The sequence below is a fragment of the Thermothelomyces thermophilus genome, chromosome 2 (genome assembly GCF_000226095.1).
Source record: "Thermothelomyces thermophilus ATCC 42464 chromosome 2, complete sequence".
In the NCBI taxonomy this organism is placed as follows: domain Eukaryota; kingdom Fungi; phylum Ascomycota; class Sordariomycetes; order Sordariales; family Chaetomiaceae; genus Thermothelomyces; species Thermothelomyces thermophilus.
Window position 1 is genome coordinate 3,685,284 of NC_016473.1, and position 27,045 is coordinate 3,712,328.

A 27,045-nucleotide genomic window follows, 5' to 3' on the forward strand; every position below is an offset into this window, starting at 1 on the left:
GAATCTGTGTCAAACATGCCCGCGATTCGCGGACTTTGTTAATAATTAATCCCCGGAAAACCCCATAAATGTCCTTTCCCAAAGCTGTCAGGCAGTGCGACCTGGTGTCACATTTTTCTTAATTAACCGGCATATTTACCGGCCGCCTGGTATCGATGCGCCCGAATCAAGTGCAAGATCAACAGCGCTACCATGATCCATCGTCGTCTTGGCGCCCACGTGGTGACGATGCGCGCAGCGAGGTTGGGAAGTATTTATGTTCGTACATACATCAGGTAGATAGGTATCTAGGTAGCCACTTGAAATAATCATCTTATTAATCTACCGACGGCTTCCTTCACTCGCTCAAGTTAAGGGAACCCTTTTTTTTTCTTCCTTCCTCTCCCGCGCCACTGTTCCCTAGGAAGGGGGTTTATCATCCGTTCTCGAGAATTGATCACTCCTCCTCGCCAACCCGACCCCCCTTCACGACACGATGATAATGATGAGACTCAAGTCGGGACTGGCCGGGGCGCTGGCCTGGGGAACGACGGCGGCGGCGGCGGCGGCGGTGGCGAGAGTGGGAGCCGGCGCGGCCGCGAACTCGACCTACTACAACCCGATCCTCCCCGGGTGGCACTCGGACCCGTCGTGCGTGCAGGTGGAGGGGATCTTCTACTGCGTGACGTCGACCTTCATCTCGTTCCCCGGCCTGCCCATCTACGCGTCCCGGGACCTGATCAACTGGAAGCACGTCAGCCACGTGTGGAACCGCGAGTCCCAGCTGCCCGGGTACAGCTGGGCGACGGAGGGCCAGCAGGAGGGCATGTACGCGGCGACGATCCGGCACCGCGAGGGCGTCTTCTATGTCATCTGCGAGTACCTGGGCGTCGGCGGCAGGGACGCCGGCGTGCTCTTCCGGGCGACGGACCCGTTCGACGACGCGGCCTGGAGCGACGCCCTGACCTTCGCCGCGCCCAAGATCGACCCGGACCTGTTCTGGGACGACGACGGGACGGCCTACGTGGCGACGCAGGGCGTGCAGGTGCAGCGCATGGACCTCGACACGGGCGCCATCGGCCCGCCCGTGCCGCTGTGGAACGGGACGGGCGGGGTGTGGCCCGAGGGCCCGCACATCTACCGCCGCGCCGACCACTACTACCTCATGATCGCCGAGGGCGGCACGGCCGAGGACCACGCCATCACCATCGCCCGCAGCGACCGGCTGACGGGGCCCTACGTCTCCTGCCCGCACAACCCGATCCTGACCAACCGCGGCACGGACGAGTACTTCCAGACGGTCGGCCACGGCGACCTCTTCCAGGACGCCGCCGGCAACTGGTGGGGCGTCGCCCTGGCCACGCGCTCCGGCCCGGAGTACCGCGTCTACCCGATGGGGCGCGAGACCGTGCTGTTCCCCGTCACCTGGCGCGAGGGCGACTGGCCGGTCCTGCAGCCCGTGCGCGGCGCCATGTCGGGCTGGCCGCTGCCGCCGCCGACGCGCGACCTGCCCGGCGACGGGCCCTTCAACGCGGACCCGGACGTGTACGACTTTGCCGGGGGGGGAGCCGAGGCGGGGGAGGAGGCGATGCCGCGGAACCTGGTGCACTGGCGGGTCCCGCGCGAGGGCGCCTTCGCGACCACGGCGCGCGGGCTCCGCGTCGCGCTGGGGCGCAACCGGCTCGACGGCTGGCCCGGGGGCGCCGAGCCGGCCGCCAGGGCCGTCTCCTTCGTGGGGCGCCGCCAGACCGACAGCCTCTTCACCTTCAGCGTCGACCTGGCCTTCGCGCCCGACGCGGACGGCCAGGAGGCCGGCGTGACCGCGTTCCTGACCCAGCTCGCCAACCTGCAGCTCGGCCTGGTCCGCCTCGACGGCGGCCAGCTGCGGCTCCGCTTCAACGCGTCGGGCCACGTCCGCGATACCGCGGTGCCGGAGGAGTGGACCGAGGTCGGCAGCTGTGACGGCGGTGACGACGGCGGTGACGGCGGCGACGGCGTCGTCCGGGTCCGGCTGGAGATCCGGATGGCGGCCGAGGACCCGAGCTCGTACCGGTTCGCGGCCATGCTGGCGTCCGACCCGGACCCGGACCGGACCCGGATCGAGGTCGGCACCGCGCCGGCCGAGCTGCTCAGCGGCGGCTCCGGCTCCTTCGTCGGCACCCTGCTCGGCGTCTACGCCACCTGCAACGGGGCCGGGGAGGGCATCGACTGCCCCGCCGGCACGCCCGACGCTTACTTCACCCGGTGGAGGTACACGGGCGAGGGCCAGTTCTACACCGAGACCGATCTCGTCCCGCCCGACGAGGGCCAGGGCAAGGGTAAAGGTAAAGGGAACGGTAAAGGCAAGGGCAACGGCAACGGCAACGGCAAAGCCGCCAAGAGAAGCAGGTTTGTTGGTTAAGAGGGTCAATGAATATGACGATGTAAAAACCTATTCTTTGCTGTCAGCTCTTAGAAGTGAATGCATTGTTGATTGATCACAGTTATAATGGTAGCTGGTGGTGATCGCCGTCTACTCTAGCTAGGGCCGTCAACTGTCCCTTGTTCCGGTGTCCTGAATAACCCAAGACAACTCTGGGTTGGTTGCGTCCAATGGTGGCTCGGATCGCGTGAGTTCTCATCCCTCTTTTCATTCGAGAATCGTCAACCGAGGAGATGAAGCGACCTGATCTCCGGATGCTGTCGGGTTCTTGACCTCTTCGTCGCGAACAGCCAAGGTGGACGCCGGGTCTAAATGGCGTCGTTATCCCGCCCCTGTGGATCATGGAGGACGACCCGGAGACCCGCTGGCCGGCCCAGAAGCGGGCTGGGGCGGGCGGGCAGAGCTACGTCTTCCGCCACGGCAACCTGCACACAGGTTCTGTTGTTACCGAAGCGCCTAGGATGAGAGTGTTGGCGTGGTTAAATCGGAATCAAACAATTGAAAAGTTCGGGATGAGAATGATGCCTTCAAGGGCGCCTCTCTCTGCGTACCTTACCATACCTACCTTGCCAAGGTGATCCAGGCACTTACTCTCAACTTTGCGCATCTTTTCGGGGCGTGGAGACTGACGGTGTAGAGTGGTCCCAATGATGATTCATATCAATCCGGAAGCAGTCCAAGAGAAGAACGGCTTTCAAGACGATTCGGTCTCCGCCCCGTCGAGAATCCTCATCGTCTTCGAGGAAAATTCGCAGGCGAAATATCGTGCAATTCGGAAAATCAAGAGGAACGTAGAATCGAATGTATGTGCTGAGGATTTTATCGAAATTCGCTCCGAGCCTCCCGAAGGTAATAACCCGTAATGACATGATACATAAAGAGTACACTGCTGCGTGCGGACTACACTACAGAGTAACTCCTCGATAACTTCCTCGCTATTGGTTGTTGAAAGTGGAGATTGGTTCTTGACAACTGACGTTGTGCAATCACTACGGACATACACTGCATCACTCTGCCTTCCTGCGAACTGTGTTTTCTGGGGCAGCCGGAGTCTAGTCCTGTTTAGGCTTAGTGGACTGCTTCGATCTGTTCCCCCTTCTCTTCCGGGCCTACACTGCCTTCTGAATTCCACTCGCCTTACAATCGAACCAAACTTGAATTTCCGAGGGGTCGGATTAGTGCCCGTTTCCCAACTTGTCTCAAGATCTCCTCTAACCAGTTATCAATTGCAAGTCTCAAACCACCTCGAGCAAGCGCTTTAGCGCCAATCTCAGCATTGGCAGTGGAGCATCCACAACTTAGAAGATCTGCCAAGGCCAATTTGCATCATCGATAATCGATAGGTATATACCTTAATTATTCACAGGCGCGCGCGATACGAGGGACCCTGCGTACGGAGTACAGGGTAACTAAACTGCTACTAGTGTCACCGCCATCCAGACGTACTTTGCTCGCCGTCAAGGTACTGCCGAGTTGGCAGCGGATCGAGATGCGGCGAACGCTCCGCCGTTCTTGCGCGTCTTGCGCAAGAGCCAAGCAGAGCTGCGACCTGGGCACGCCGTGTTGCTCCCGTTGCGCCAAGCGCAACCTCGAGTGTGTCTACGCCAACGAGCCCTTGAATGCGGCGGCTAATCCGCCATCGGCGTCGCTTACCCCTTCTTGCGGCCCTTTGACGGGCTACAGGTTCCCACCAGTCGACCCCTTCGAGTCGTACCCGCCTACGAGGCTACCCCGAGAACACGTCCAGCGCCTTATCCACAGCTGTAAGTCTCCGCCGCTGACCAATTATCGGAAAACTCCCATCGGGCTCCGGTCACTCCGGATGGTCCTCGAGGAGGGGGGGGTTCCTCGCTGGTCTCTTCTTAGTGGCCTGACCAGTGCCAGTCCTCCACAAGATTGCTTTCCAGTACTACCCCCTCGATCTAAACCCGACCTCCAACCCCTTCCTGGTATCGTGGTGGCCAATAGCCCTTGGCGACCCGGCCCTCTTTCATGTGTCATTGCAGACGGCATCCCTCGACGAGGAGTTGCTAGCCCAGAAGGGTTTCCACACTTCGGATCTCCTCATGGCCGACTCGGTCGCTTTACTCCGCCGCAAGGTCGAGGACGCATCCCTTGCCGTGCAAGACGGGACCCTGAACTCCGTCATCACCCTCGCCACCATCGAGGTGGGCTTCCTCTTTTCAACTTCGCGCAGCACTGGAACCAACATGTCTGCTGACACTGACTGCGCCACAGTTCGGAAAGGGTAATACTCGGGTTGCCGAGATGCATGTTGATGGAGCGAAACGACTGATCCACCTGAGGGGCGGTATCAACTCGGTGAGGCAGACCAGCCCACTTACCGCGAGGATGGTCAGCTGGTGAGTATTGTCTCCCAAAAAAAAAAAAAAAAAATTAAGTAGTCGACGTTCCAACATGCACATGCTTACACCGGGCAACACACACTTCTATGCCTGCAGGGTCTCCATGCTCATCATGGGCCACCCTCAATTCGAGACCCAGGACGATACGGGTGTCGGAAATGGCATACCCCCTATTCCTGAATGGCAGTTGGGCTCGCCGGCAATCTGCGAAGTCCCGCTTGAGCTCCAAAATCTCGACGTCGACGATGGAGTAAAGCAGGCCTTTCTGCGTCTGCGCAGCGTCTTCCAAAGGGCACAGCAGACGCCGCTCACTGCCACCGTGCTCCATGACCTGGCATGCTTCGTCATACACCGGCTCCTCCCTCCGGCTGACGACAGGGCGAGCCAGACATCACCACTCACCGAATGCGTCCGCTACGCAACCATCCTCTACATGTTCATGGTCCAGGGGCCAACCTACTTCACACATGCTGTAATCTTCAACCGCATCCTTCACAGGTTTACCGAGAGCCTCCGGCTTCGGAGACCACAACAGAGCCACGATTCCGTAGATGTCTGGTTTCTCACAGTCGGCCTGGCAGCGGCGAACCGCACTCCTCATTACCCCTGGTTCGTGGGAAGGGCGGCGGCTACCGCCAACACGCTACAGCTCAGCAGCTGGGACCACGTCTCTGCCCGTGTCAAGGGTGTCCTGTGGTTGGATACCCAAAAGGTCGAGGCTATCTTCCGACCTCACTGGGACGCCATTTTCAGGGCGCCGGATCACCCTGAACCGCCAGACCTGCCAGATTGTACCAGCATGTCACCATGCGCGCCTGACAGAGCATTCATATGACAATAGAACGTAATTACCTTGGGCAGGAATTATCGCGCTAGAACTGCGGCTGACTTACATCGACGGCCTTTTGAGTGTGATCAACGCTGCAGTTTCTCAGCTCTGCTCTCACCTTCTCAAACCAGACATTTTTTGTCTCTTTGTATCGGAACCAAAATGGAGAACCGGCTCCCGTTAGGGAACCACGGCCAGGATGGTGGGCTATTATAAGGGCACCCAAACCCGGCCACACTTTGTCATCGACCTCCACTACCGCACTTCGGCCCACAATTGCCCGGGGAACAAGGAGTCTCAAAAAAGACTGGAGGAGAGATATCTGAAATTTTGTGCAAACGGGCAAGTGTAAACTTGGACATTTTGCTGGAGCGGAGGCAAGGGCTGATAAGTAAAGAGAATCGAACAACCATAGTACCCACAACGACATACAATGAACACATAATTATTGTTCAATCAATAGACCACTACATCGGTGGACTACATCGGTGGGATCCGCAAGGTTCCCATACCCTCGCCTCTCAGCAAAAAACATCGCCCATGCTCTCTGACGGTTGACAATTAGACGAGGACAGGACAACTGCAAAAGTGAATGCCCAATAACAGGATTGAACTGTTGACCTTCGCATACCATATACGGGTGGAACCGGTATTAGTACGACGCTCTAACCAGCTGAGCTAATCGGGCTTATCGCTTCTTGGTTGGCGGTGCGTGTCGCCCACTGTGCTCAAGTGATTTCAGTGGTTGGGCTGGAATCTTGAGCTCGGGGCTCCGTAGTCAATAAGTGCGCTAAACTGCGCTTTAAGCGAATGATAAGGGCAATCGCTGTCGGAAAGCAGAGCCGGTCTCCGGGCTAGTGACTCGTCGGACTCGGTCCTTCTTCTTCTTTCCCCTGATCTTTCCTGGCTAAATCCGCCGCTCATCCAGTGCCGGTTTGAGCCGGGCAGGCTGATTGGCGCACCCTTGGCCTGCCGGAACCCCCACACCCCACACAGAGAAACGGTTTCACGGGGGCCGTGGCCGCTTAGTGTATTTATTAAGTAGCGACTCGGTGCAGCATCTTCCACGAGATCGACAATGTGCCGGCCGGCTTCACCGGATCTGGCCGCAACAGCGACTCTCTTCCAGGCACGGAGTTGAACGTCCATACATAGCACACGCTAACGAAGTCCCTCCCCCGGTATTACCGGGGGCGCGGCCGCATCCGCGGTCTCGGAGGCTCCACGCCGTATAATTTCAGGCCGCGTGCAACAATTATACCATGGTAATAATTATGCCCGCGATCCTAAATAGCGCCACAGGGCCTTAATTACATCCCGCCCTGAAAAGTACAGGGCAAAATGGGTCGAGAGAGAACAAATCGTAAAAGAAAGCAAGAGGGACAGGCAGCACTAATTTGCTGCGTGCGTACTCCGTACATAGTGTACACATTTCAGCCGAGTGGCACCAACATGGCGGCACCTCAATGGCCGTCGGCAACGAAGAGTCTTCGAACATTCCGTAGGATCCTGCGGCGTCTTTACCGGGTCCGTCAGGCAACACAAGCTCGGCATGGCCGTGTACTCGCTGCACTACCGGGGTGGTTATTGATTGTCTGCCATCACACGGCTCCCCCCCCCCCCCCCAAAAAAAAAAAAAAAAAAAGAATGATAGAGGGAAGGGAGAAAATGCAATGCGAAAGTGGGATAGACGACTGGGGTTGGGGCGGGCACATTGGCCAGGGACATAGTAGTTACTCGGCAAACCTCGAGCGAGCAACCCCATTTCCTGTCATCAAGCAGTAATTATTGGCGAACAGGTTCACACAGGGACTTAGACGACGCAGTGTATATATATATTACTTCCCGACAAGCCGTCGATAAGACCGCCTTTCGGATAATCCTCCCTGTCTGGTGTGGGCCAGCGGCCGCCCCGCGAGCTCGGCAAGGTGCGCTTCTGAAGATCGTCTCCAGACTCGCAGTAATTAAGCGCGGTCTGACATCTACACTAGATCACTTCTGAACCGCACTCCCGTCCCTCTTCCCCTTTTTGGTTTCCCCCAAGCAAATTTCACTCTTCATTACGCAGTGCTCTCAGCTCAACCTCCTGCCCATGGTTGCTCTCTCTCCGCGGTGCGCGGACATGTACATACATACATACATACTATTGTCCGCAGGAGGACGAGGAAGTGCCCGAACGGCGGTCCGATGCACCACTATTAATTATCACAGCCTCTGCAGAACCTGCCTCAGTCCCCGTGGTCGAAATAGATATCAAGGCCTGCACCGCGCACTCTCCTTGTTTTTCTCTCTCTCCAAGTCCTGCCTCTAGTTTATCTTAGTGTTTGACTTATTCTCGGCTCGCTATCCCCCTAAAGACCTCGGCATAATTATAATCCAAAACCTAAGCACGCTCGCGCGCAGCGACCGCCTCATGCACCCGCTCGGCGGCTCCCTCCGGCTCGGCGGCCTCCTGGGGCTGGCAGTGGCCTCGCAGGGGTCGCGCCTCCATCACCGGTTCGGCGGCGGCGGCAACCAGACGGACCGGCTGACCGAGTGCCTGACCGAGGCCGGGGTGCCGGTCGACATGGCGGGGACGGCGGAGTACGCGATCGACGTCTCGTCCTTCAACCTGCGGCTCAACTACACCCCCGCGGCGGTGGCGGCGGCCGGCACGGCCGACCACGTGCGGGACGCCGTCGCCTGCGCGGCGCGGCTCGGCGTCAAGGCGACGGCCAAGTGCGGCGGCCACAGCTACGCCTCCTTCGGCCTCGGCGGCGAGGACGGCCACCTCGTCATCGAGATGAGCCGCATGAACCGGGTCGTTCTCGACGACGAAACCGGCATCGCCACCGTCGAGGGCGGCGCCCGCCTCGGCCACCTCGCCGTCGAGCTCTGGGACCAGGGCAAGAGGGCCATCAGCCACGGCACGTGCCCCGGGTAGGTTTTTTTTTTTTATGATTTTCTCTTTCTCTTTTCTTGAGGGGGGACGGGTCGGCTGACCGGAATTCTTCCTCCTCCTCCTCCTCCCTTCCACCCCGAGCAGCGTCGGAGTCGGCGGACACGTCCTGCACGGCGGCTACGGGATGAGCTCCCACACGCACGGCCTCGCGCTCGACTGGATGGTGGGCGCGACCGTGGTGCTGGCCAACGCGAGCGTGGTCGAGTGCTCCGAGACGGAGAACCCGGACCTCTTCTGGGCCCTGCGCGGCGCCGGGTCCTCGATGGGCGTCGTGACCGAGTTCCGCTTCAAGACGTTCGAGCCGCCCGAGAACCTGACCTACTTCGTCGCCACCGCGCAGTGGCCGACCGAGGACCGCGCCCTGGCCGGCCTCGCCGCCGTCCAGGAGTACGCCAAGACGATGCCGGCCGAGCTCAACATGCGCCTCTACATCGCCAACCGCTTCGTCAACCTCGAGGGCCTCTACTACGGCGACGACGCCGCCCTCCACCACACCCTCGCCCCGCTCCTCGACCAGGCCAACGCGACCCTCGCCCTGGCCCAGACCGGCGGCTGGCTCGACCAGCTCAAGCACTTTGGCGGCTCCAACCTCGACCAGGGGCACGGCCACGAGGAGGTAACTAACTACTATTACTCTCTCACTTTTCTTTCCCCCCTCATGGTTTTTTCTTTTTTTTCCCTTTTTCGCCTCCATGCTGATCCATCCTCCCTCCAGCACGAGACCTTCCACTCGACGAGCCTCTACACGGGCCCACTGGACGAGGACCGGCTGCGCGCGTTCGTGGGGTACTGGTTCGGGCCGGCCAAGAACAACACGCGTAGCTGGCACGTGCAGATCGACCTACACGGCGGGGAGAACTCGGCCGTGTCGGTGGCCCCCCGGTCGACGGCGTACGCGCACCGCGACTCGCTCCTCATGTTCCTGCTCTACGACCGCGCCGACCGCGGCGAGTTCCCCGCCGACGGCGCCGCCCTCATGGACAACTTCGCCGCCGCCGTCACCGCCGGCTTCGACCCCGACGACTGGGGCATGTACGTCAACTACCCCAACCCGTCCCTCTCCCAGGACGACGCCAAGGCCAGGTACTGGGGCCCCAACCTCGCTCGCCTGCGGGCCATCAAGAAGGACGTCGACCCGGACGACCTGTTCCACTACCCGCAGGGCATCTTGCCGGCGTAGGATGGTGATGATGATGCTGGTGATGATGGTGATGCTGGTGATGATGGTGATGATGGTGATGATCGTGATGATAGTAGAGCAAATCAGCTGGCCGGCCAGCAGGGCTTGGTCCGGTATTGCAGCCAAGGGGGAAGGGGGAGACGGCGAAACGGACGGACGAACGAACAGACAGACGGAGATGAGATGAGGAGGGGGGACCTCAGGAGAGAGACAGCATCAGCCTGGGATGAATGCACGGCCTGGGGTTGGGATACATGAAATTTACCTTTTTCCTCTTCCCCCTTGTTCAACAGTAATACTTATGAAAAAAATGTTGACGAAAGATATTAAAGGAATTCGGCTGCTGGACCATGACAATGAATGGGCTGGTCGATTCACGCGCCAAATGATGTTCCAGTATCCCGGTGCTGTATATTAAAGCCGGGAGCCGTTGCAATTTCGAGTTTGTTGCAACTCGCAACGCGAATGTTTCGGCCGGGCGAAGTAGAAAACAAAGTTAAGAATTTCTGGGAGTTCTGCTAGCGGTCTCAAACCCCCACTCCCTGGGCCTTCCGTTCCCACGACTATCACACGCAATCGCCTTGTTCGATGCCTGATTAACAAACGATATAGCTGAGTGCTCAGGGCCAACAAAGATGCTAACAATCCAGCTAACACCAAAGCAATGCAGGTCTCATCTCTCTCTCTCTCTCACAAAAGAGAGCCCAAGTGAACCGCACCGCTTCTTGAATAGGTAATCTTGATCGACTTGCCTTGACAGGGACCGGGCTGCGCCAAAATTTCTACCACAGCGCGAAGAGTCTTCTCAAGACCTCCGTTGCCTCAAAAGCCGGGCCAAGCCAGTCCCTCTCCCCACTCATATCATCCGTCACAGGGGACGCGTCCCGGCTCGGGCCGTCATCCTGCATCCCCACCACGGCATCATCATCCTCATCATCGTCGTCGTCTTCGTCTTCGTCATCGTCGTCGTCTCCCTCGTCCTCGTCCTCGTCCGCCGCCTAGGCAAACCGCACCTCGTCAAACAGCCCGGCCCTGACCTGCACGACGCTGGCCAGCTCAAACAGAAACGCCTGCAGCACGATCGTGTTGGTCAGGACGTGCGACACCGACACGGTCCGGTCCGCAGTCGGCGTTCCCGGCTCGCCGGTACCGGCGTCGCCTTCCCCGCCGACGCCACCGCCGCCGCCGCCGCCGCCGCCGCCGCCGTTGTCTCCATCGTCCGACTGCTCGCCGTCTTCCGACGGCGCCAGCAGCGCGTCCTCGCCGCCGCCCTCTTCCGCCTTGGCTTCCTCCTCGTCGGCCGCCTGCTTCTCGTCCGCTGACGACACCCCGCCAGCGGTGCGCTGTCTGTCAAAGTCGAGGCTGACGGGCCTGGTTTCGGGGATTCCCACCTTCCTGGCGAGGATGCTCTGATCAACGGCCTGGAAGGCCCTGGCTTGGCTTGCCAAGCCGTCGGGCCGGCCGCTGCTATCCCACGGGCCGCCGGCGGGCATGTTGTTGGATGAGGACGGGATTCCCGGCGGCATGGGCCGGCCGACCTGTGGTGTTGATAGATGCGGCGGCGCGGCCGGGGACGGAAGGGATACGGGGGCCGAACGATCGGAGGGAACTCGCTTCGCTTCTTTCCGGCCTCGCGGGCTGCCGGAGCGGGTGGGCGTGCCGAGCTCGGACAGGATGCGCTGAGCAAAGCCTTCGAGACCGGAAGGCCGTTCTCGAGACGGATTACGGCCCTCGTCGGGGGAGAACCCGGCCCGTTCGGTGCCGGGCGTGGCCGCCGAAGAATGGGAGGCCGGAGTCCTGACCCTCGGGGGGTGAAGTGGGAGAGGTTGGCTGGCGCAGTCGGCAATCTGAAAGGCCTCGCGGCGCTGCTGGAGCAGGTCGTCGAAGCGCGGGATGGTCTCTCGGTAAGCCGCGACTTGGTCGCAGAGCTTCTGCAGTATCTTGAGCAGGCGAGGTAGGCTCGACGGAACCCACCTCGGCCGGCGGCGGGACTCTTGCATCGCCTGCATCTGCTTGTACTCGATGTACTCTTGAGAGTCGTGGTCCAACGGCGGATCGGGCAACGGCGGGCCGCCGTCGTCTTCTTCGTAGACGTAGCTTGACGGGCTCCGCATGAACCAGCCTTCCAGATGCATGAAGCCGCAAGCGGCGAGATCAAAGATGGCTTCCGTCAAAGCGAGGTTTGTGTCGACGGGGTTGATAAAGAAGGTTTCAAGACGGTCCAGCACGATGTTAAGCAACGGGTCGCTCGGGTGAAGGGTGTGAGACCGGACGTCTCGGGGGGCGCCGGGAAGGGTATCTGGGACCTCGGGCAATTTGTGGTTGTAGGTTGATGTCTTGGGCGTGACCAGCTTGATGGAGCACGGATGGTTCTCCAGCCGCACCAGCGTGTCCTTCAGGATGCTGTCGTAGATTTCGTCAAAATTGTCCTGTCCCCCAATGCTCCCAGCCAAGGACATTAGGTACTCCACCTCTTGCTGGTGAGCACCAAACGTCCGATGATGTGAATCGCCGAGGACGCCTTCCGTGTACAGCAAAGTGATGACGGCGTATCGATGATGCCTCTTAAGGATCACCGACACTAGCTGAAGGGTGACGTAGACCGTCTGATTGTTCTGCGACCGGAGACAAGCGAGGATGAGGTCCACCAGGTTGAAGAGCAACGGGTCCGCAGCGGTTTCGTTCTTGGAGGCCATCATGGTGGCTAGGTCGAGTGACTTGCGCTTGCGGGCGGCGCTCACAACGTCTCCCGTGTCGGAGCTGACTGATCCAACAATGTCGGGCAGACCGAGTAGGTAATGGAGGATAAGATTAACCATATCGGGGTGGTCCAGTGACTCCAGGATGCGGCGAAGATACGTCAAAACGGCAACGGATGAACCGCCGTCGACGTCTGATGACTCGAGCAGAGAAGGGTACCTGACCGGCTAGTGTGAGAAAAACGACGGTGCCAAGCACGGGAGGAAAAAAAAAGAAAGAAGAAAGGGGGGGGTTCGTGACTTACAATAATTGCTGCAGAAAGATGACCTGGAAATGCTCCAGCAGGGTTGACTTGACCTCGACCGACCTGCAGTAATTCAAGACATCCTGCCAGAAGAGAAGGTGGGAGAGAAAAGTATCCAGGTGGGATTGGAACTGAAGGGAGCAGGAGCTGACGACTTCGTAGTTGGACTTGGGGTGCTGGTAGTCCGAGAAGGCGAGGATGGGGGGAAGTTCGTTGGGCGGATGGTCGATGACGAGCTTGCGGCTCAGTTGACTATACAGAGCCCCCAAGCCAGTGGCCATCAGGGTCGAGAGGTCGCTCTCGACGATCCATTGTTCCAGCAGGACCGAGCTCGAAGCAGCCTCGATGATGTAGAGCAGACCGGTCCTCGCAAAGTCGCCAATCTTGCCCTCGTGGTGGATGTAGTCCATCAGCAGGTAGAAGAGGGGGAAGTCCTGCTTCTGTGTCCTTCCCGCAAACTTCTCACGGTGGTCCAGCTGCCTCGAGTCCGGCTTCCCCTTCTGTTGAGACTTAAACCAGGCAGTCAGGATTCCCGGGTCGAGGCGGATCTTGGTGGTGATGTTGAAGGCTAGTTCGACGACGCGGGCTTCGGTATCAGTGCCGAGCCGGAGGCTGTTGGCGCCCGTTATGCGGACCAGCAGGTTCGTCAGACTGGCCGCAAAGGTCTCCTTCTCCACAAAGGCTTCCTCCTCGCTCTCGACCAGGCTCGCAAAGAAGAGGACGGCCTCCTTGATGACCCACTCATTGAAGGAGCTGAGGGCGATCTTGGCCACCGGGATGTAGACCTGCTTGGCGGCGGCGAAGGCAATGCAGGGGTGGGGCAGCGGTCGGCGAGACTCATCGTTCAGGAGGTTCGTCAGCTCCTGGAGGCGGATCTCGATGTATTCGGCAGCTTCATTGTCGTGGGCGAGATTGGAAGAACTGCGCCATGCGTGCTGGAGAGGTCAGCTTGGTCTGTCTTACTGTCTGTCTGGCGGGTTCTTTGTAAGGCAGTCCATGCTCACCAGCAGCTGGCTGTACTCCTTCTCGAAGCGGTGCAGGCGACGGGCAGGATCTTTGGCAAAGTCCTTCCGGGAGTTGGCCGACGACAGCGGCGTGTGTGCTAAGAGGCGCGACCACTACAGAAGAGATGCCCGCGGCATATGCGAATTAGCGGGTGCAGGGCTTCGGTCAGCATTCAATTTACTTACAAAATCCATGGCGTCCTTGGGTGCATCTCGGAGCAAGTCGCGACGGTGCGGAGCGGCGACTTTGCTGGCCGATTATTAGGTACCTAATAAGGTAGCCTTCCTCAAGCGCATGAACTGCGTTGACGTTACAGGTGTTCGCGAAATTGTTTAGCCGTTTTGGGCCGCTGATCCAGGGGGCCCCTCCCTTCCCACACAGCACGCGTATCTGTGTTTCGGCCGGGTAGTTGCAGGCGCCAAGCAAGCCAGACCCACCAAGCAAACCCACCAAGCATTCCGATACCCACTACTCCCTACTCCGTAATCCATTCAAAGTACGATCTGTACACAGTATATGCATCCGTACCTCCCCCCGCTTGTCTATTTACGATACGAGTCATCATCAACCTCGAGCAACTCATCCAGCAAGACAAGGCAAACCATCTATTCGTCGTTTTCCCTTGATAAAAGCTGCAATTATGCCGCTTCTCTGTGCGAGGCGCTTATGCACCTTTTGCAGAATGTCACAATGCTGAGGTTAGTGTTAGGTGGTTGCTCTTTGGCCAATTTTCCGGACTCTTAACGGCCGAGTCGCAGCCATTAATGTTTGTGTATCCGTTGGTATCTAGGTATCTAGGGTACGTATGGACTTGGCCCCGCGCGATTGCGGTGCGGGCAGCTGCAGCTCCCAGTGTAGCTCTTCTCCCTCGATCGCATAACCACACTACACTACAGTGTATCCCGAACCCACCTCCCTTCATCGCGGTCCGAGCTCGCCATTCCCCACCAGAGCTCGATGGGTTCAGCGGCTACTCGAGTATCTTGCCCTGGGGTCTATACATAGTATGCCGACTCCAGTTCGCACCCCGGTGTCCTTGGTCGGTTCTGGTCTGCAAATCCGCCACCGCGGGTCGTGATTCGAGGCGAAGCAGTTGCACGGCAGCGAATGGGATCGCACAGCCGCCCCGGCACTGGCATGTCGGGGCATCTTGGCTGCAATAGCAGCAAGGCACACCCGCCCTCGACCACGAGATGGGGGCCTCGGGTCCGCCTCGCGTTACCGAGACCTCCAGACGAGCTTAGTTCCTTTTCGTTCGTCCATGGAGTAATAGTATAGTAATGGCTCTGTTTCCCATCTTCTCGATTCCTCCTTCTCATCGACCAGGTTCCAAGTGACGTATACATCCATCCATACGTGCGTACGTACATACACTTCACACTGCTGTCCCCCTTTCTCTCTCCCCCCTCCCTGCCTTGCACCCGGCCCTAATTACTCGTCACGCCTCAACGGAGAACCAAAGCGCTGCGAGAGCATCACCGATGCTAAAGTGAAACCCGGGCTTGATCGACATGGGGCTCTTCAAGTGGAAAAAGAAAGTGAAGAAAGCTTCAACGGGGGGATCTCAGGCTAGGGACAAATGGCCACCGCCCGAAACTCAGTACGGGTCGCCGCCGTCTTGCTCGTCGACCAAGGCATCCGTCCGTGCCGACTGGCGCCTCGGTGACCCTGCTTCCGGGACTTCCAGCCAGCATGCCGCAAAGCCACCCATCATCGTGAACCAACACCACTATTACTTTGGAACCCCGCCTCCCTCGCGCCCGCCGGCGCCGACCCGCGTGTCCAGTACGCCTATGAGTAGGCTGAATGTCGACTCTGCAGTAGACTTGGCCAGGGATGTCTGCCAAGAGACGGGCCAGCTGCTCGAGCACGCGCTGCCGACGTGGCACAGCTACGGGAACCAGCTGGTTAACCAGGGCAACCACCTAGTGGAGGGGATATCGAACCGCGTCTACTGGGAGACCCATCAGTTTCTGGACGGCGTCCTTCCGTCGTGGCACTGCAGCAGGGGGCAGCTGATCCAGCAGAGTCACGCCGTCGTGGACGAGATAGCCAACCGCTTCGACAGCGTTCTGACCAAGATTGATCAGGGGGGATATCGTGGCAAAGAACACGATATATACGCATGGAAACCGGCGCAAGCTCTGGCTCAGCCGGAGCCACCAAGTCCACCACTCGCCGACAGAAACCCACCACCACCACCAAAGTCCAAGAAGAAGAGCCAAGGCAAAGCTCACTCGAAAGGTCAAACGAGTGCCGCGGCGGGGATCGTCTCGGGGAGCTTCTTCTCAAAGGTGGACTGCTACGCAAACTCGAGGTTGCCCATGAACCTGCCACCCCTGAAGTTGTATGCGATGCTCATCCCCCGGCTCTCCTTGGGTTAAAGGAAGGAAAAGAAGAAGAAGAAACAAAATAAACACACCTCGACTGACGGAGCTGGCAGGTACATTCCAACATACCCACTGCTGTGTCTGGCGGCGCAGTATTCGGAGAGGGTCTATGAGCCGCCGAGAGGTCGTGCAGAGCGAGACACGCACGTGGCCGCCGACTGGCGGACGGGCACCAAAGCCATGGTGATCAAGTCAGTCCCCATGGACACCATGAACACCATCGTCTTCGCCATCCGCGGCACGGCAACGTTCATGGACTGGGCCGTAAACCTCGACACGACACCGACGTCTCCGGCGGGCTTCTTGGTATGTCCACGCCTTTTTTTTTCCCTTCTGTTTCTTCGGTTCCCTCCGCATCTCCCGGGTTGTAAGGATTAGATTACTGACTTTGTGTGTGTTTTCCCCCCTGAGCAGGACGACCCCGACAACCTCTGCCACGCCGGCTTTCTCTCGGTGGCGCGCAAGATGGTGACGCCCGTGGCACGCCGGCTCCGCCAGCTGCTCGAGGAAGACCCGTGGCGGGCCTCATACTCGCTGCTCATCACGGGCCACAGCGCGGGAGGCGCCGTGGCGGCGCTCCTGTACAGCCACATGCTCTCCGAGTCGGACGCCGCCAAGAGCGAGCTCACGGCCGTGGCGGGCTTCTTCAAGCGCATCCACTGCGTCACCTTCGGCACGCCGCCCATCAGCCTCATGCCCCTGACCAAGCCGGACAACTACCTCCGCCGGCCACAGCTGAGGAAGAGCATCTTCCTGAGCTTCGTCAACGAGGGCGACCCGGTGGCGCGGGCCGACAAGGCCTACGTGAAGAGCCTCCTGGAGCTCTTCGCAGCGCCCCGGCCGCGGGTCGAATCCGTCGTCGCCACTGCCGACGACGGCAACTACACGGGCGACAAGAAACACCGGCACGCCGGCGACAAAAGAGCAGCAGCCAGCAGCAGAAGTTACCGAAACAGGCCGTGTCCGACCAAGCCGCCGCCGCCGCCGCCGTCGTCGTCCTGCCCCTGCCCGGCCTGTTCCTCCAAGCGCACCAAGCGCACCAAATCCACCGATCCGGATCCCGATCCCAATCCCGATCCCGATCCTTATCCGGCCGGCCCCGTGTGGAAGGTGCCGCCGTGCACGCTCAGCTGCGCCGGCCGCATCGTGGTGCTGCGGTCGGGCGACGCCAAGGCGCGGCGGCACCAGCGGGGAGGAGGGCCCGAGGCGACGACGGTGGAGGAGCGGCTGCGCGAGGGCGTCGTGGCGCAGGTCGTCACGGACGAGCAGCTGCGGGGCGTCGTCTGGGGGGACCCGGTGGCCCACATGATGCGGCTGTACGCGGGCCGCATCGAGGTGCTCGCCGTCGGCGCGGTCACCGGGGCGGGGGGGTATTGAGAGGGCACTGGGAGGAGGGATCGACGAACCAAGGACTTATTAAGGATGGAATGGAGCTCTGCTTCTTTGCTTCACTTTCCATTCTTTTCATCCTCTCCCTCTCTTTTCTTATCTATCTTGGTTTTGTTTTGCTTTTTTTGGAGTTTGCGTTCTCAGCATGATACCACGGAGTTTGATGTCACGATGGTTAATGCGTACATGTACGGACGTACATATGTACATCTCGAAGGAATAGTTCCCCAATGATGATGGCCTGTGGCGCGATGCTGTGCATGACAACCAGGATAAGGTCAATAGGTCCGTATGGATGCATTCCGTAGAGTTCATTAGGTATGTACGTACTGTATGTATGTACATACATAGTAAGGTATGCACCTAGGAAATAGAGAGTATTTATTCTGGTACCTATATCTTCGAGCAAGTGTTCGATTGAGACTTCTGGGCCAGGCGTTCTTTGCAAGACACTTGAGGATGGCAACTGAAACAGAAAGCGCCGGCGTCAAATTGAAAATAAGCCGAAGAATTACGCCATAAGAGCGGCCCTCCTAAGTTAAGGTAACTGAGGGCCGGGGCAATTCCCGCCGAGCCGATAAACGATAGTTAACGTTGTCACTGTGGGCTTGCGACTGGGGAGTTGACCCCTCCAAGACGGAAAGCCTGAAAGCTACCCCGCCAAAAAAAACGCGCCCGAATTCCAATTCCTCGACGTTCGTTGTCCCAACCCGCAATCCCTGCGAACCCGGTCCGCCAACGATGGAATTCGACCCTAAGCTTCGTATGTTCTCATATTCTTCCCTGCTCCGTGTCGGACACCGTCCCTAATCCGCGCAGCGTCCTACTCGACGGGCGACCCGACGTCGTTCGCCTGGCCGACCGCCCGCGAACGATGGCCCATCATCATCGTGGGTTTGCCCAGACCAAATAAACGCCCATAGCAAACACCACCTCCCCACAGCGCTGCTAACGGCACTACACCCTTTCTCGCAGACCCAAGCGATTGATGACACCTACCGGACCATGGGCTCCTGCGACGACGCGGCCAGGCAGGAGGAGGGCAAGAAGATCGTGGCCGAGCTCGCCCAGCTCAAGTACGAGGTCCAGCACGACCGGGCCCTGACGTGCGTTTGACCTCCCCTGCGGAAGGACGTCGACGTTGGCCGTACAGGCGCTGATGGTGTATTTTTTGTTTTTCTTTCGCGTGTTGGCAGACCAATCCGAGACGATGGCTATCCCGACGTGGCCGTATACAACAAGGAGCTAGAGCGGCTGGGGCCCGTCACCTGGCTCAAAGCCCCCTGGCTCTTCACCGAGTGCTACCTCTTCCGGTACGTGCAGCCGTGATGTACTCGATACACTTCGCGTCGCCCCGTCCCCTCCCCTCCCCTCCCTCTTTTTTTTTTTTTTTTTTCTTTTGTTTCTTTTATTTCTCTGCTAAACCCCCGCCATCTTCACCATGACCTGCCCTCCAGCCGCATGTCGACCTCCTTCAGCCTCTCGACGCACTGGAAGAACTACGACGTGTTCGCGCGCCAAAAGATCAAGACTTTCCGGTCCTCGCGGCCGGCCGTGCTGGAGCTTGCGGCGCGCTACAAGGAGCTAGTCACGCAGCTGCGCGCCGCCCGGTCCGCCAAGGCGGCCCCGGACCCGGAGGCCGACGCGCTCCTGTTCGCCGAGATGTGCGAGGTCTGCCTCTGGGGCAACGCGACCGACCTCTCGCTGCTCACGAGCCTGACGTACGAGGACATCCAGAAGCTGCAGGGGTCCGAGGCGAGGCGGGCCGCCGAGAAGAACATCCTGGTCAACGACCTGCCGCAGGCGTACGCCCACCTGCTAGCGGCGGCCAAGCGGGACGAGCAGCAAGAGCAGCCGCAGCAGCAGCAGCAGCAGCAGCAGCAGCAGCAGCAGCAGCAGGGGCGGAAGGGGCGGCGGGTCGACATTGTGCTCGACAACGCCGGGTTCGAGCTCTTTGTCGACCTCGTCCTGGCCGGCTACCTGCTGTCGGCGGGGCTGGCCACGACGGTGGTGCTGCACCCCAAGTCGATCCCCTGGTTCGTGTCGGACGTGCTGCCGGGCGACTTCGCCGCGCTGCTCAACGCGCTGGCGGACCCGCGCGCCTTCTACGAGACGCCCACCGACGAGGACCGGCTGCAGGGTCGCGAGCCCGAGAAGCTGACCGACGCCCAGGTGGCCGAGCTGGCCTTCCTCTTCGACGAGTGGAGCCGGTTCCACGCCGAGGGCCAGCTCGTCCTGCGCCCGAACCGCGTCTGGACGGGGCCCGGCTGCTTCTGGAGGTTGCCGGCCGAGGCGACGGAGCTGGTGGACGACCTGAGGGAGGCCGAGCTGGTCGTGTTTAAGGGCGATCTGAATTACAGGAAGCTGGTTGGCGATGTGAGTCTGCCCCCGCTATGTTCTAATCTTTCTTTTCTCTCTTGCTTACGCACCTTCCCCTCCCAACCCGTAGGTCGCTTGGGACCCGACGACGCCGTTCCCCGAGGCCCTCGGGCCGCTCGGTCCCGGGTCGGGGCTCAACATCCTGGCGCTTAGGACGTGCAAGGCGGACGTTGTGGTCGGGTTGAAGCCCGGCGAGGACGAGAAACTCAAGCAGACGGAGGGCGGAGGCGGCGATTCAGGAGCGCGCAAGTGGGCATGGAACGGAAAGTGGGCGGTCGTGTCCTTCTCCAAAGGAAAGTGAGACTATTAATTATCCGGGTTCAATTGTTTTCAAGGCTGTGGTTGAGCCATTATGGCTGGGCCTGGCTCCGGGCAAATCAAGACAAACAAATAGACCAGGTGCATTCTTCGCGTGAAGAAAACTGTAAATATTTAATCATCCTTTCAGGCTCCAGGCCAATCAAGATCGTGATCGGCCGACGCGCGATGCCATCAAAATTTTGTGCCTTCCCTCCTGTATCACTGCGGCACCTGGAGGTAGATTGAAAGTATCTCATGTAGGGCGCCTCTGGTTCCAACGGCCGTATTCTATTATCTCTCCTCTCGGGTTCCTTCGACTACCTTAATTAATGAATATCCGGCTTGGGGATATCACCAGACGCACCTGGATGTTGGTTCACCAGGCGGACCAAGCTTTGCAGTCCAGCACCTAGCTGCTGGTCAAGTTCAAGGGATGCGCATTATTAGTAGCTATACCACTAGTAGGGCGTTGATTAGAGCGACCCAAGATCCCCCATGCACTCAAGAGAGTTGTCAATGCTCGATCTTACCGATGAATAATTTAGATCCACAAAGAATCCGACATTCGTCAAATGATAAGTACACGCTTTCTACCTCGGTTCAAGCTTTCTTGTTTTGTCCTCTTTTCGTCCACGTCATCCAAGAGAGTGCTGCTCCGTACCGTGGCCTGCTAGGTAAGGTAAGGTAAAGGTAGGTAGCTTCGCTCGTCCTCGCGAGAGCCAAGCGCGGTCCACCTCTTGCGTCAGGGAGATCTGATCGTCAACAACAAATTAATAGCCCACCCGCTGCGAATCCATGATACTATAATTAACCATCCTCCCCAGCCGAGGGTAAGGTGACGTAGTCGTGCAACAGCTTTGGACTGGAGGGGTGTTCTGGTGCTGAATCGATCTCGCTGTTTCAGCTTGGCTACCTACATACCTAATAGGTACTAACCTTGCGAATTGGGTGGGGTTTGGGTACCTACCTACCTAGGCAGGAAGGTTGCGTGCCAAGCAGGTCCATGCGAAGGTGAGACCAGTGAAAACAGAACGTAGAATCGGCGTACGAGATCAGATCGGTGAGGAGGTCGTGAAAGGTGTACGATTTGATTTTCTTTCCCCTTCCTTTGCTCTTTTTCTCCTTGGTCTTATTTTTTTTTGAAATAATATATTGTTCTTTCCGTATTTCCTTTTCCCTCTTTGCTTTTTTGCTTAGCAAGAACTTCCCTTGAACTGCCAAGACGCCGGCAAGTGTCTGGTAGCGGCTTAAGGAAAGAGTGTTTTGTTTTGAAACCCCAAGCTGTTTCAGTACTTAGACACAACACGCAAGTCTAAAATGTACCTGGGATGCGATCGATCTTCGAGAAGGGTTCAGGATCTTGAGCTGGCGGCAACGGGATTCGCTCTCGAGTACGAAAATCAAACTGCTTAGCCTCAATTGTTTGCTAATACCTCGGTCTCGAACGACAAGACAACCCAAGCGTGAACCCCTGGAGAAGTCCCAGGGGAGTCCTGGGAGAGCGGAGGCCGCGAGGGTTCAATGGCGTAGCGCACGTATCATCGGTGGTGATGGTGATGCATCATGGCGTCGTCCGCTGGTGGGTTTCAGTCGTCTTCCCCCTTCTAGGTTCCCCTTTGAGGGCAACGTAGTTGAGCAAATCAGATGTAATAGATGGATCAGAGTTGGAGCTCAGACATTCTTCGCCGCCTCGAGTCTGAGAAGTACGTCAGCACGATGGAGTCTTGTGAGAGCGGGATGGATGGAGTCGTGGTTGGAGACCCCGCGTGCGTCTCACCTACTGCATAGGGGAACACTCTTGGCTTGGCAACGGTCACAGAGGTTTGCTTTCTCTAGCTCTCAGGCCCATGTGCTGCTTTTTATAGAATGCTTGCGTTTTGTGTTGTTCTCCGTGATCGACGACAGCGACGTGCCGGCCGGTGATGCCCACTGTGGGTACAGTGACAATTGTTACAAGTATTAGTAATTATTAATCCCTCACCTTAGTGTACACCTAGATAGTATGCATCACGATCCATGCGTAGTCGATATGGGTCAAGGTTCGGAATAGATCGCCGACAAGCGCAGATCTACGGGATCTGGGATGCATCAAGTACCTGTCAAGGGGTGTGGCTGTGCGCGTTTACTACCCCAAGAGCCGCGTTGACCCCGCCGCGCTTCTGTCTCGACTTCAACCTAACCCCGCAACACCTGAACGAGATCGTAAATGATAAAGTAAATATCAGGAAAAAAATGAAAAAAAAAATAAAAATGAGATGGTTGTTTTGGGTAGGTAGTGCAGAGACTATCATTCCCCCCCCCCTGCCATTCTTCTTCTAATTACCTTTTTCTACTTCGTATTACGGAGCCCCACCAGATATGACAAACATTCGCCTGTCCAATCGGCACCCACCATGACCAACGTCCTATCAATGTGCCTCTGTTCTCTGCTTTCTCGTTGACTGCTGTCATGAATCCCGTGAGATGGAAATAAAAGAGTGTGCCGATCCCTCGCCCGCCCGCCCGGCCCCCCTTGCCTGTCTCTCTGCGTGTTTCAGTAAGAGAATGAGGGCAGAACGAGGCGACCACCGGGATTCAACGGGATAGGTCAGGTCAAGACGGGTACCAACTAGTGTACGGGGATAGTGAGCGGAATTCACCCCTGGGCCGCTTCAGCTGTGACGAGAATCAGCCTCGAGAATATTTATAGAAGCTTCAGTCGGGAAGAGTTCCCGGCGTCTCCCGGCCTCTTCTGGCGAGGACCCGAGCCCTCGGTCCCGAAGGCGAGGCTGGGTATATGTACCGAGGCGAGTAATAGCGCCAGGGGTAGATTAGAAAGAAACAGAAAGTAAACAAAAGGGAAAGACAAGGCGATAATTAATGGCAAGCACAGCCCTGTCATAGAAACCCTCGCCGGCACCTGTGGTCAGCCTTATCGACCTCTTTTGGCAAAGCCAAAGTGCCAACGACGTTAATTGGGTGCTCCATCGGCGCCGCCATACCATTGTTGGGGAAAGGCGGGCGGGAAGAAGAGAGGGGTGTGAGCGAAGACCAATGTCTCAGCTTCGTGTCACTGCTGTTTCGAGCCCGCACCCGCGCTGGCCCACGCTTCTACCGCGCCCCCGGCGGCAGCAACGCACACGAGCTCGCACGATTAGATCCGACTGCCACGTGCCGGTTTTCCCCTCTCAGCCTCCGCGATGGACCCGCGTTTGACGGGGGGAGCGTTGTCGACACGGGTTACAAGCACGGTAACCACAGACACAGGGTCGGGATTCCCGAGCGCCTGGGGATAACCCCCAGATATCCCTCGGATGACGACTGCTCCCCCCCCCCCCTCTTCCCCCTCCCTTGTTACTCTGGGAGCAGGGCTCTAAAACGGAAACTACCGTGTGTTTCGGTCTGAGAGTTTACTGAGCCACCTCAGGGGACCCTCATCATCCACCCACGGCAAGGATTCCGAGGCCTGTCGCCCAGAACCAGGAAGAGAGCAAGAGGGGAAGCGGGAAGGGGGCGGGGAGGGGGGAGGGGTGGGGAGAGTTGGCGGAGACCGGTGTGCTGCTGATGAGGGCGTCACACACGGTGACAGCGTCTCGATTGATCTGATTGACTGCCTCGCCGCGACTGATGGTGCATATTCCCGATAACAATGTCAGCAGCTCATCCGCGTGTCCTGCACAGCCTGCTGAGTTCTCGATCATATATAAAGGAACTGGACCACACTATCAACATCTGGATTTGGTCGGTGTGCGCGGAAGAGTCGCCAACGACGTCCGGTTGTGCTTTACATCGCCTCGCGTGTTGCCACCGATACCCAGTCAACCTGAGCATTCGTTAGCCCTCTCGCCGTCATCCTCGCGCTGCTCAAAAACAAGTCAATTCCCGCAGCACGACATCGGATTGATTTTCACCTGCCTGATTTCAGGTTGTACTTCCTCGACAACCACTCGACCACCCACCTCGGCGGCACTTTTCAGCACCTCCCACGACCACAGTCTTGTCTGAGGATCTGTCAGTCATCAAGTGCTCCCCTCGTGTGCCAGCAAGCACGAGCGTCAATCAAGGCGGTCGCTATCAACGATATTTAACCTTATTCTTATCATCGTTTGGGGTGTGCTTCATCGGAGTCAAGCGATCCCTACCATATTAGAAAAACTCTCCTGGAGGCAATCCTGCCACATCACCTGGTCCTATCCGAGAGCGTACTATCAGCAATTTCCTGGTTTATACGCGGAAAGAGTAACGAGTGTGCGGCAACTATTTCTCGGCTGAAAGGAGAGCAAACGAGATATCCGAGGCCGTCAACATCGACGACATCCATCTGAGAGGCATCATCTACTTACCGCTCGGACTCGGACTCTGCTCGGAGGGATCAAGGGGGGACGAGCGGCCGGAGAAAGGAAGGAACAGAAGAGGAAGAGCGCTCCTATGGAGGAGAAGGGGACAAGAAAAAAGCAAAGAAAACAAGCCGAGGGAAAAAAGGGAAAGGGAACAGCACTGTAGAATGTGTCACTGGAGCTACTCCCACCACCACCGTACGTCGTCTCCACCCCTTCCGCCTAACCCTCGCTTTTTCCTCCACCCCTTCCTCCGGGGTACTATCGGTCATTGCTTTGGGGCAGGCTCGGATAGACTCAGAAATGCCTGTGTCTCTTCCACCGGAGTGTCTTTCCGCCCGCCCGTCCAGTCTGGACCGCGAGATCGATGACGAGGAGGGCTAATTAGCTAGAGATCTGCGCTCTATGCCACCGATGCTGACATTCTCGGACTTCGAGCAGACCTTCCTCCCTGCACCCAGCCGATCGAGATGGTGGTCAACTACAACTACTGCCAGGATGCAGTCGCCGACCCGGTCACGGGCGAGGTTATGCCGTGCAAGTACACCTATTTTGGTGACGACGCGGCCATGATCAATCAGGTGGACTACGACGACCCATGGTGCGTAGCCTTGCCCTTCGAGATGTTTTTTTCTTCTTCCCAATCTTGTGCTCCCCAGCCACCGTCCAAAAATAGGGAAGCAAAAATTTAGGAAATAAAAAACTGAAAAAAAAAGAAGGAAAGAACGAGGGAACAAAAAAGATAAAAGATCAATGAAAAAGAATAAAATGGAAGACTCACCCATTAACATCGGCCTAAATAGCGCGACAGGAGGTTGCCTCATCTCGCCCGCCTGCGAGTCCGGCGTCTGCCGGCTGGCCCAGCTGGGCGGCCGCTGGGCCTGCTGCCGGTGCGGCGGCCGCGGCAACGAGTACCGCTGGTGCCAGCACCGCCTGCGCGCCAGCCCGGACACCTTCTGCTACCACGTCTGCTGCGACGCCTGCCGCCCCGACCCCCGGGGCTCCGACCGTGACTCTGACCCCACTGCCACCCCCGGCCTCCGCTCTCCTGCTCCTCCTCCTCCTACGACGACGACGACGACGACGACGCCTGCCACTACCACTACCGCCTACGCCGCCGCCGGCTGCTTATCCTCTCCCGGATTCTCTTCCTCTTCTTCTTCGTCTTCAGCGTCTTCTAAAAAACCGAAGCGTAGGTGACTGACGGTTCGGTGGCGTTCGCTATTTCCCCGCCATCATCTTTTTTCGTTCTTTTCTTCTTATTTTTCCTCTTCCTCTTCTTCTTCTCTCCTCCTCCTTCTTCTTTCGTTTTACTGCGGTGGCTTGCTACCGGCCTTTTTCTCCATGTGATGACCAAAGTAACGGGTGATGTCGAACCAAAAATGATGGGAATTTTTTTGGGGGGAAGGGGGTGTATGCGCGCACGTTCACGAGGGAGGAAATGGGAGAAAAGACAGGGTCGCTCCTTCTTTGCATTATTATTATTCGGACAAAGCGACAAACTACCATTTTTGGGCGGGGGCCAGGAAAAAAAGGAACGGAAAGAGCGCACATCACCCAACAAGGGAACACTAAATAAGCTGCATTCATGTTCACGGGGGGACTAGAGGATCTGGGCACGCTCATGTAGCATACCATTTGTACGGTCGTTAAGGCGGCCACGGCTTTCGGGTTGCTTGTTCCAAGGGTCTCGGGTCGAGATCGACCCTGCCTTTCTTTTAGTTGTCTCTCTTCTTGCCTCCTCTACGGAGTTTACAATCCTTTTTTTGTTTCCGATCTCTCTATTTACACAGCAGGCCTACAGTAGATTATTACAAGGAGAGGGGGTTGGTTTTCTGCGCGCCAAGCCCGATGTTCGAGACCGGCCCGAGCGGCAAGTCTGGTGTCACCGTCCCGTTTCCGGACCTCCAGACGTTGGCCCGTCTGTCTCGGACTGCTTGAAGATCATCTAATACAAAGTATGGAGGTATAGCGTTCTCTACTGTAAGCCTCGGCTGCCTCCGCCGCCCGTGGCCAGTCCAGAGCACGGGTGTACTCCATACATGTGCGTAAGTCGATGGCTTTTGCTGAATCTCGGTGAAGATAGAAGGGCCCTCTCGTACGATCGGGACCTGGCAAGCGGTCGAAACCAAGTAAGGCTCCGGTTAATCCCGGCGATGGCGTACGTGACGCCTCAACCAGTCACTTTCGATGGTCCTCTAACCATAATACTCACCGCCCTTCCCGAGTAGTTAGAGGGGGTCAAAGTCCAATTACCTTGGCTATCACGGGCTTCGGTGAACTGCATCTTGGTAGGGTATGAACACGCAAGAAATTCTAACCAACCCACCACCCAACCATTTCGGTAGAATGGCCGCCTTGTGCTTATTGATACTGAACATCCGAACACTCATCAACCACGCGACCAATGAGCCACCTGTGCTGGGCTTTCCACCCCCTGTCCACAGGTCAGTGAAGTGCAAGTTCTGGGCCGTTTCCTTCAATGGCTAGTTGAGCGTTTTACTCCTTGATTGTGTATATATATCTGTATATGTGGCGAGTTGTA

The 27,045-nt window shown here is 58.0% G+C and overlaps 8 protein-coding genes and 1 non-coding gene across 9 annotated transcripts; 6 read left to right on the forward strand and 3 right to left on the reverse strand.

Moving 5' to 3' along the window:
• Positions 1-313: 313 nt before the first annotated feature.
• MYCTH_2301869 (glycoside hydrolase family 43 protein) lies at positions 314-2,421 on the forward strand. The gene has a single exon (XM_003661889.1). The coding sequence runs from the start codon at positions 485-487 to the stop codon at positions 2,378-2,380; it is 1,896 nt and encodes a 631-aa protein (XP_003661937.1). The 5' UTR covers positions 314-484; the 3' UTR covers positions 2,381-2,421.
• A 1,129-nt stretch (positions 2,422-3,550) lies between these two features.
• MYCTH_2301873 (uncharacterized protein) lies at positions 3,551-5,621 on the forward strand. Its single transcript, XM_003661890.1, has 5 exons — positions 3,551-3,744; positions 3,826-4,164; positions 4,286-4,569; positions 4,640-4,764; positions 4,864-5,621. Exons 2-5 carry the CDS (start codon positions 3,891-3,893, stop codon positions 5,600-5,602), a joined length of 1,422 nt encoding a protein of 473 aa, XP_003661938.1. The 5' UTR covers positions 3,551-3,744; positions 3,826-3,890; the 3' UTR covers positions 5,603-5,621.
• A 568-nt stretch (positions 5,622-6,189) lies between these two features.
• MYCTH_t71 lies at positions 6,190-6,284 on the reverse strand. Its single transcript has one exon. It is a non-coding gene; the product is annotated as a tRNA-Ile (tRNA).
• A 1,725-nt stretch (positions 6,285-8,009) lies between these two features.
• On the forward strand, positions 8,010-9,717 carry MYCTH_2059186 (uncharacterized protein; the record flags this gene model as incomplete). The annotated part of the gene is made up of 3 exons (XM_003661891.1): positions 8,010-8,515; positions 8,622-9,153; positions 9,253-9,717. The coding sequence occupies 3 exons, from the start codon at positions 8,010-8,012 to the stop codon at positions 9,715-9,717; spliced, it is 1,503 nt and encodes a 500-aa protein (XP_003661939.1).
• Positions 9,718-10,190: 473 nt separating this feature from the next.
• Positions 10,191-12,639, reverse strand: MYCTH_2301875 (uncharacterized protein). The gene has a single exon (XM_003661892.1). It carries the CDS (start codon positions 12,534-12,536, stop codon positions 10,716-10,718), a length of 1,821 nt encoding a protein of 606 aa, XP_003661940.1. The 5' UTR covers positions 12,537-12,639; the 3' UTR covers positions 10,191-10,715.
• A 690-nt stretch (positions 12,640-13,329) lies between these two features.
• On the reverse strand, positions 13,330-14,029 carry MYCTH_2301876 (uncharacterized protein). Its single transcript, XM_003661893.1, has 2 exons — positions 13,912-14,029; positions 13,330-13,839 (listed from the first exon to the last, which is right to left on the reverse strand). The coding sequence occupies exons 1-2, from the start codon at positions 13,918-13,920 to the stop codon at positions 13,681-13,683; spliced, it is 168 nt and encodes a 55-aa protein (XP_003661941.1). The 5' UTR covers positions 13,921-14,029; the 3' UTR covers positions 13,330-13,680.
• A 945-nt stretch (positions 14,030-14,974) lies between these two features.
• MYCTH_2301878 (uncharacterized protein) lies at positions 14,975-17,547 on the forward strand. The gene is made up of 3 exons (XM_003661894.1): positions 14,975-16,073; positions 16,170-16,422; positions 16,531-17,547. The coding sequence occupies exons 1-3, from the start codon at positions 15,238-15,240 to the stop codon at positions 17,491-17,493; spliced, it is 2,052 nt and encodes a 683-aa protein (XP_003661942.1). The 5' UTR covers positions 14,975-15,237; the 3' UTR covers positions 17,494-17,547.
• Positions 17,548-18,142: 595 nt separating this feature from the next.
• MYCTH_2301882 (uncharacterized protein) lies at positions 18,143-20,568 on the forward strand. Its single transcript, XM_003661895.1, has 6 exons — positions 18,143-18,268; positions 18,325-18,395; positions 18,481-18,611; positions 18,702-18,818; positions 18,963-19,881; positions 19,955-20,568. Exons 1-6 carry the CDS (start codon positions 18,247-18,249, stop codon positions 20,183-20,185), a joined length of 1,491 nt encoding a protein of 496 aa, XP_003661943.1. The 5' UTR covers positions 18,143-18,246; the 3' UTR covers positions 20,186-20,568.
• Positions 20,569-24,667: 4,099 nt separating this feature from the next.
• MYCTH_2057234 (uncharacterized protein) lies at positions 24,668-25,700 on the forward strand (the record flags this gene model as incomplete). Its single annotated transcript, XM_003661896.1, has 3 exons — positions 24,668-24,698; positions 24,942-25,101; positions 25,304-25,700. 3 exons carry the CDS (start codon positions 24,668-24,670, stop codon positions 25,698-25,700), a joined length of 588 nt encoding a protein of 195 aa, XP_003661944.1.
• Between the last annotated feature and the right edge of the window lie 1,345 nt (positions 25,701-27,045).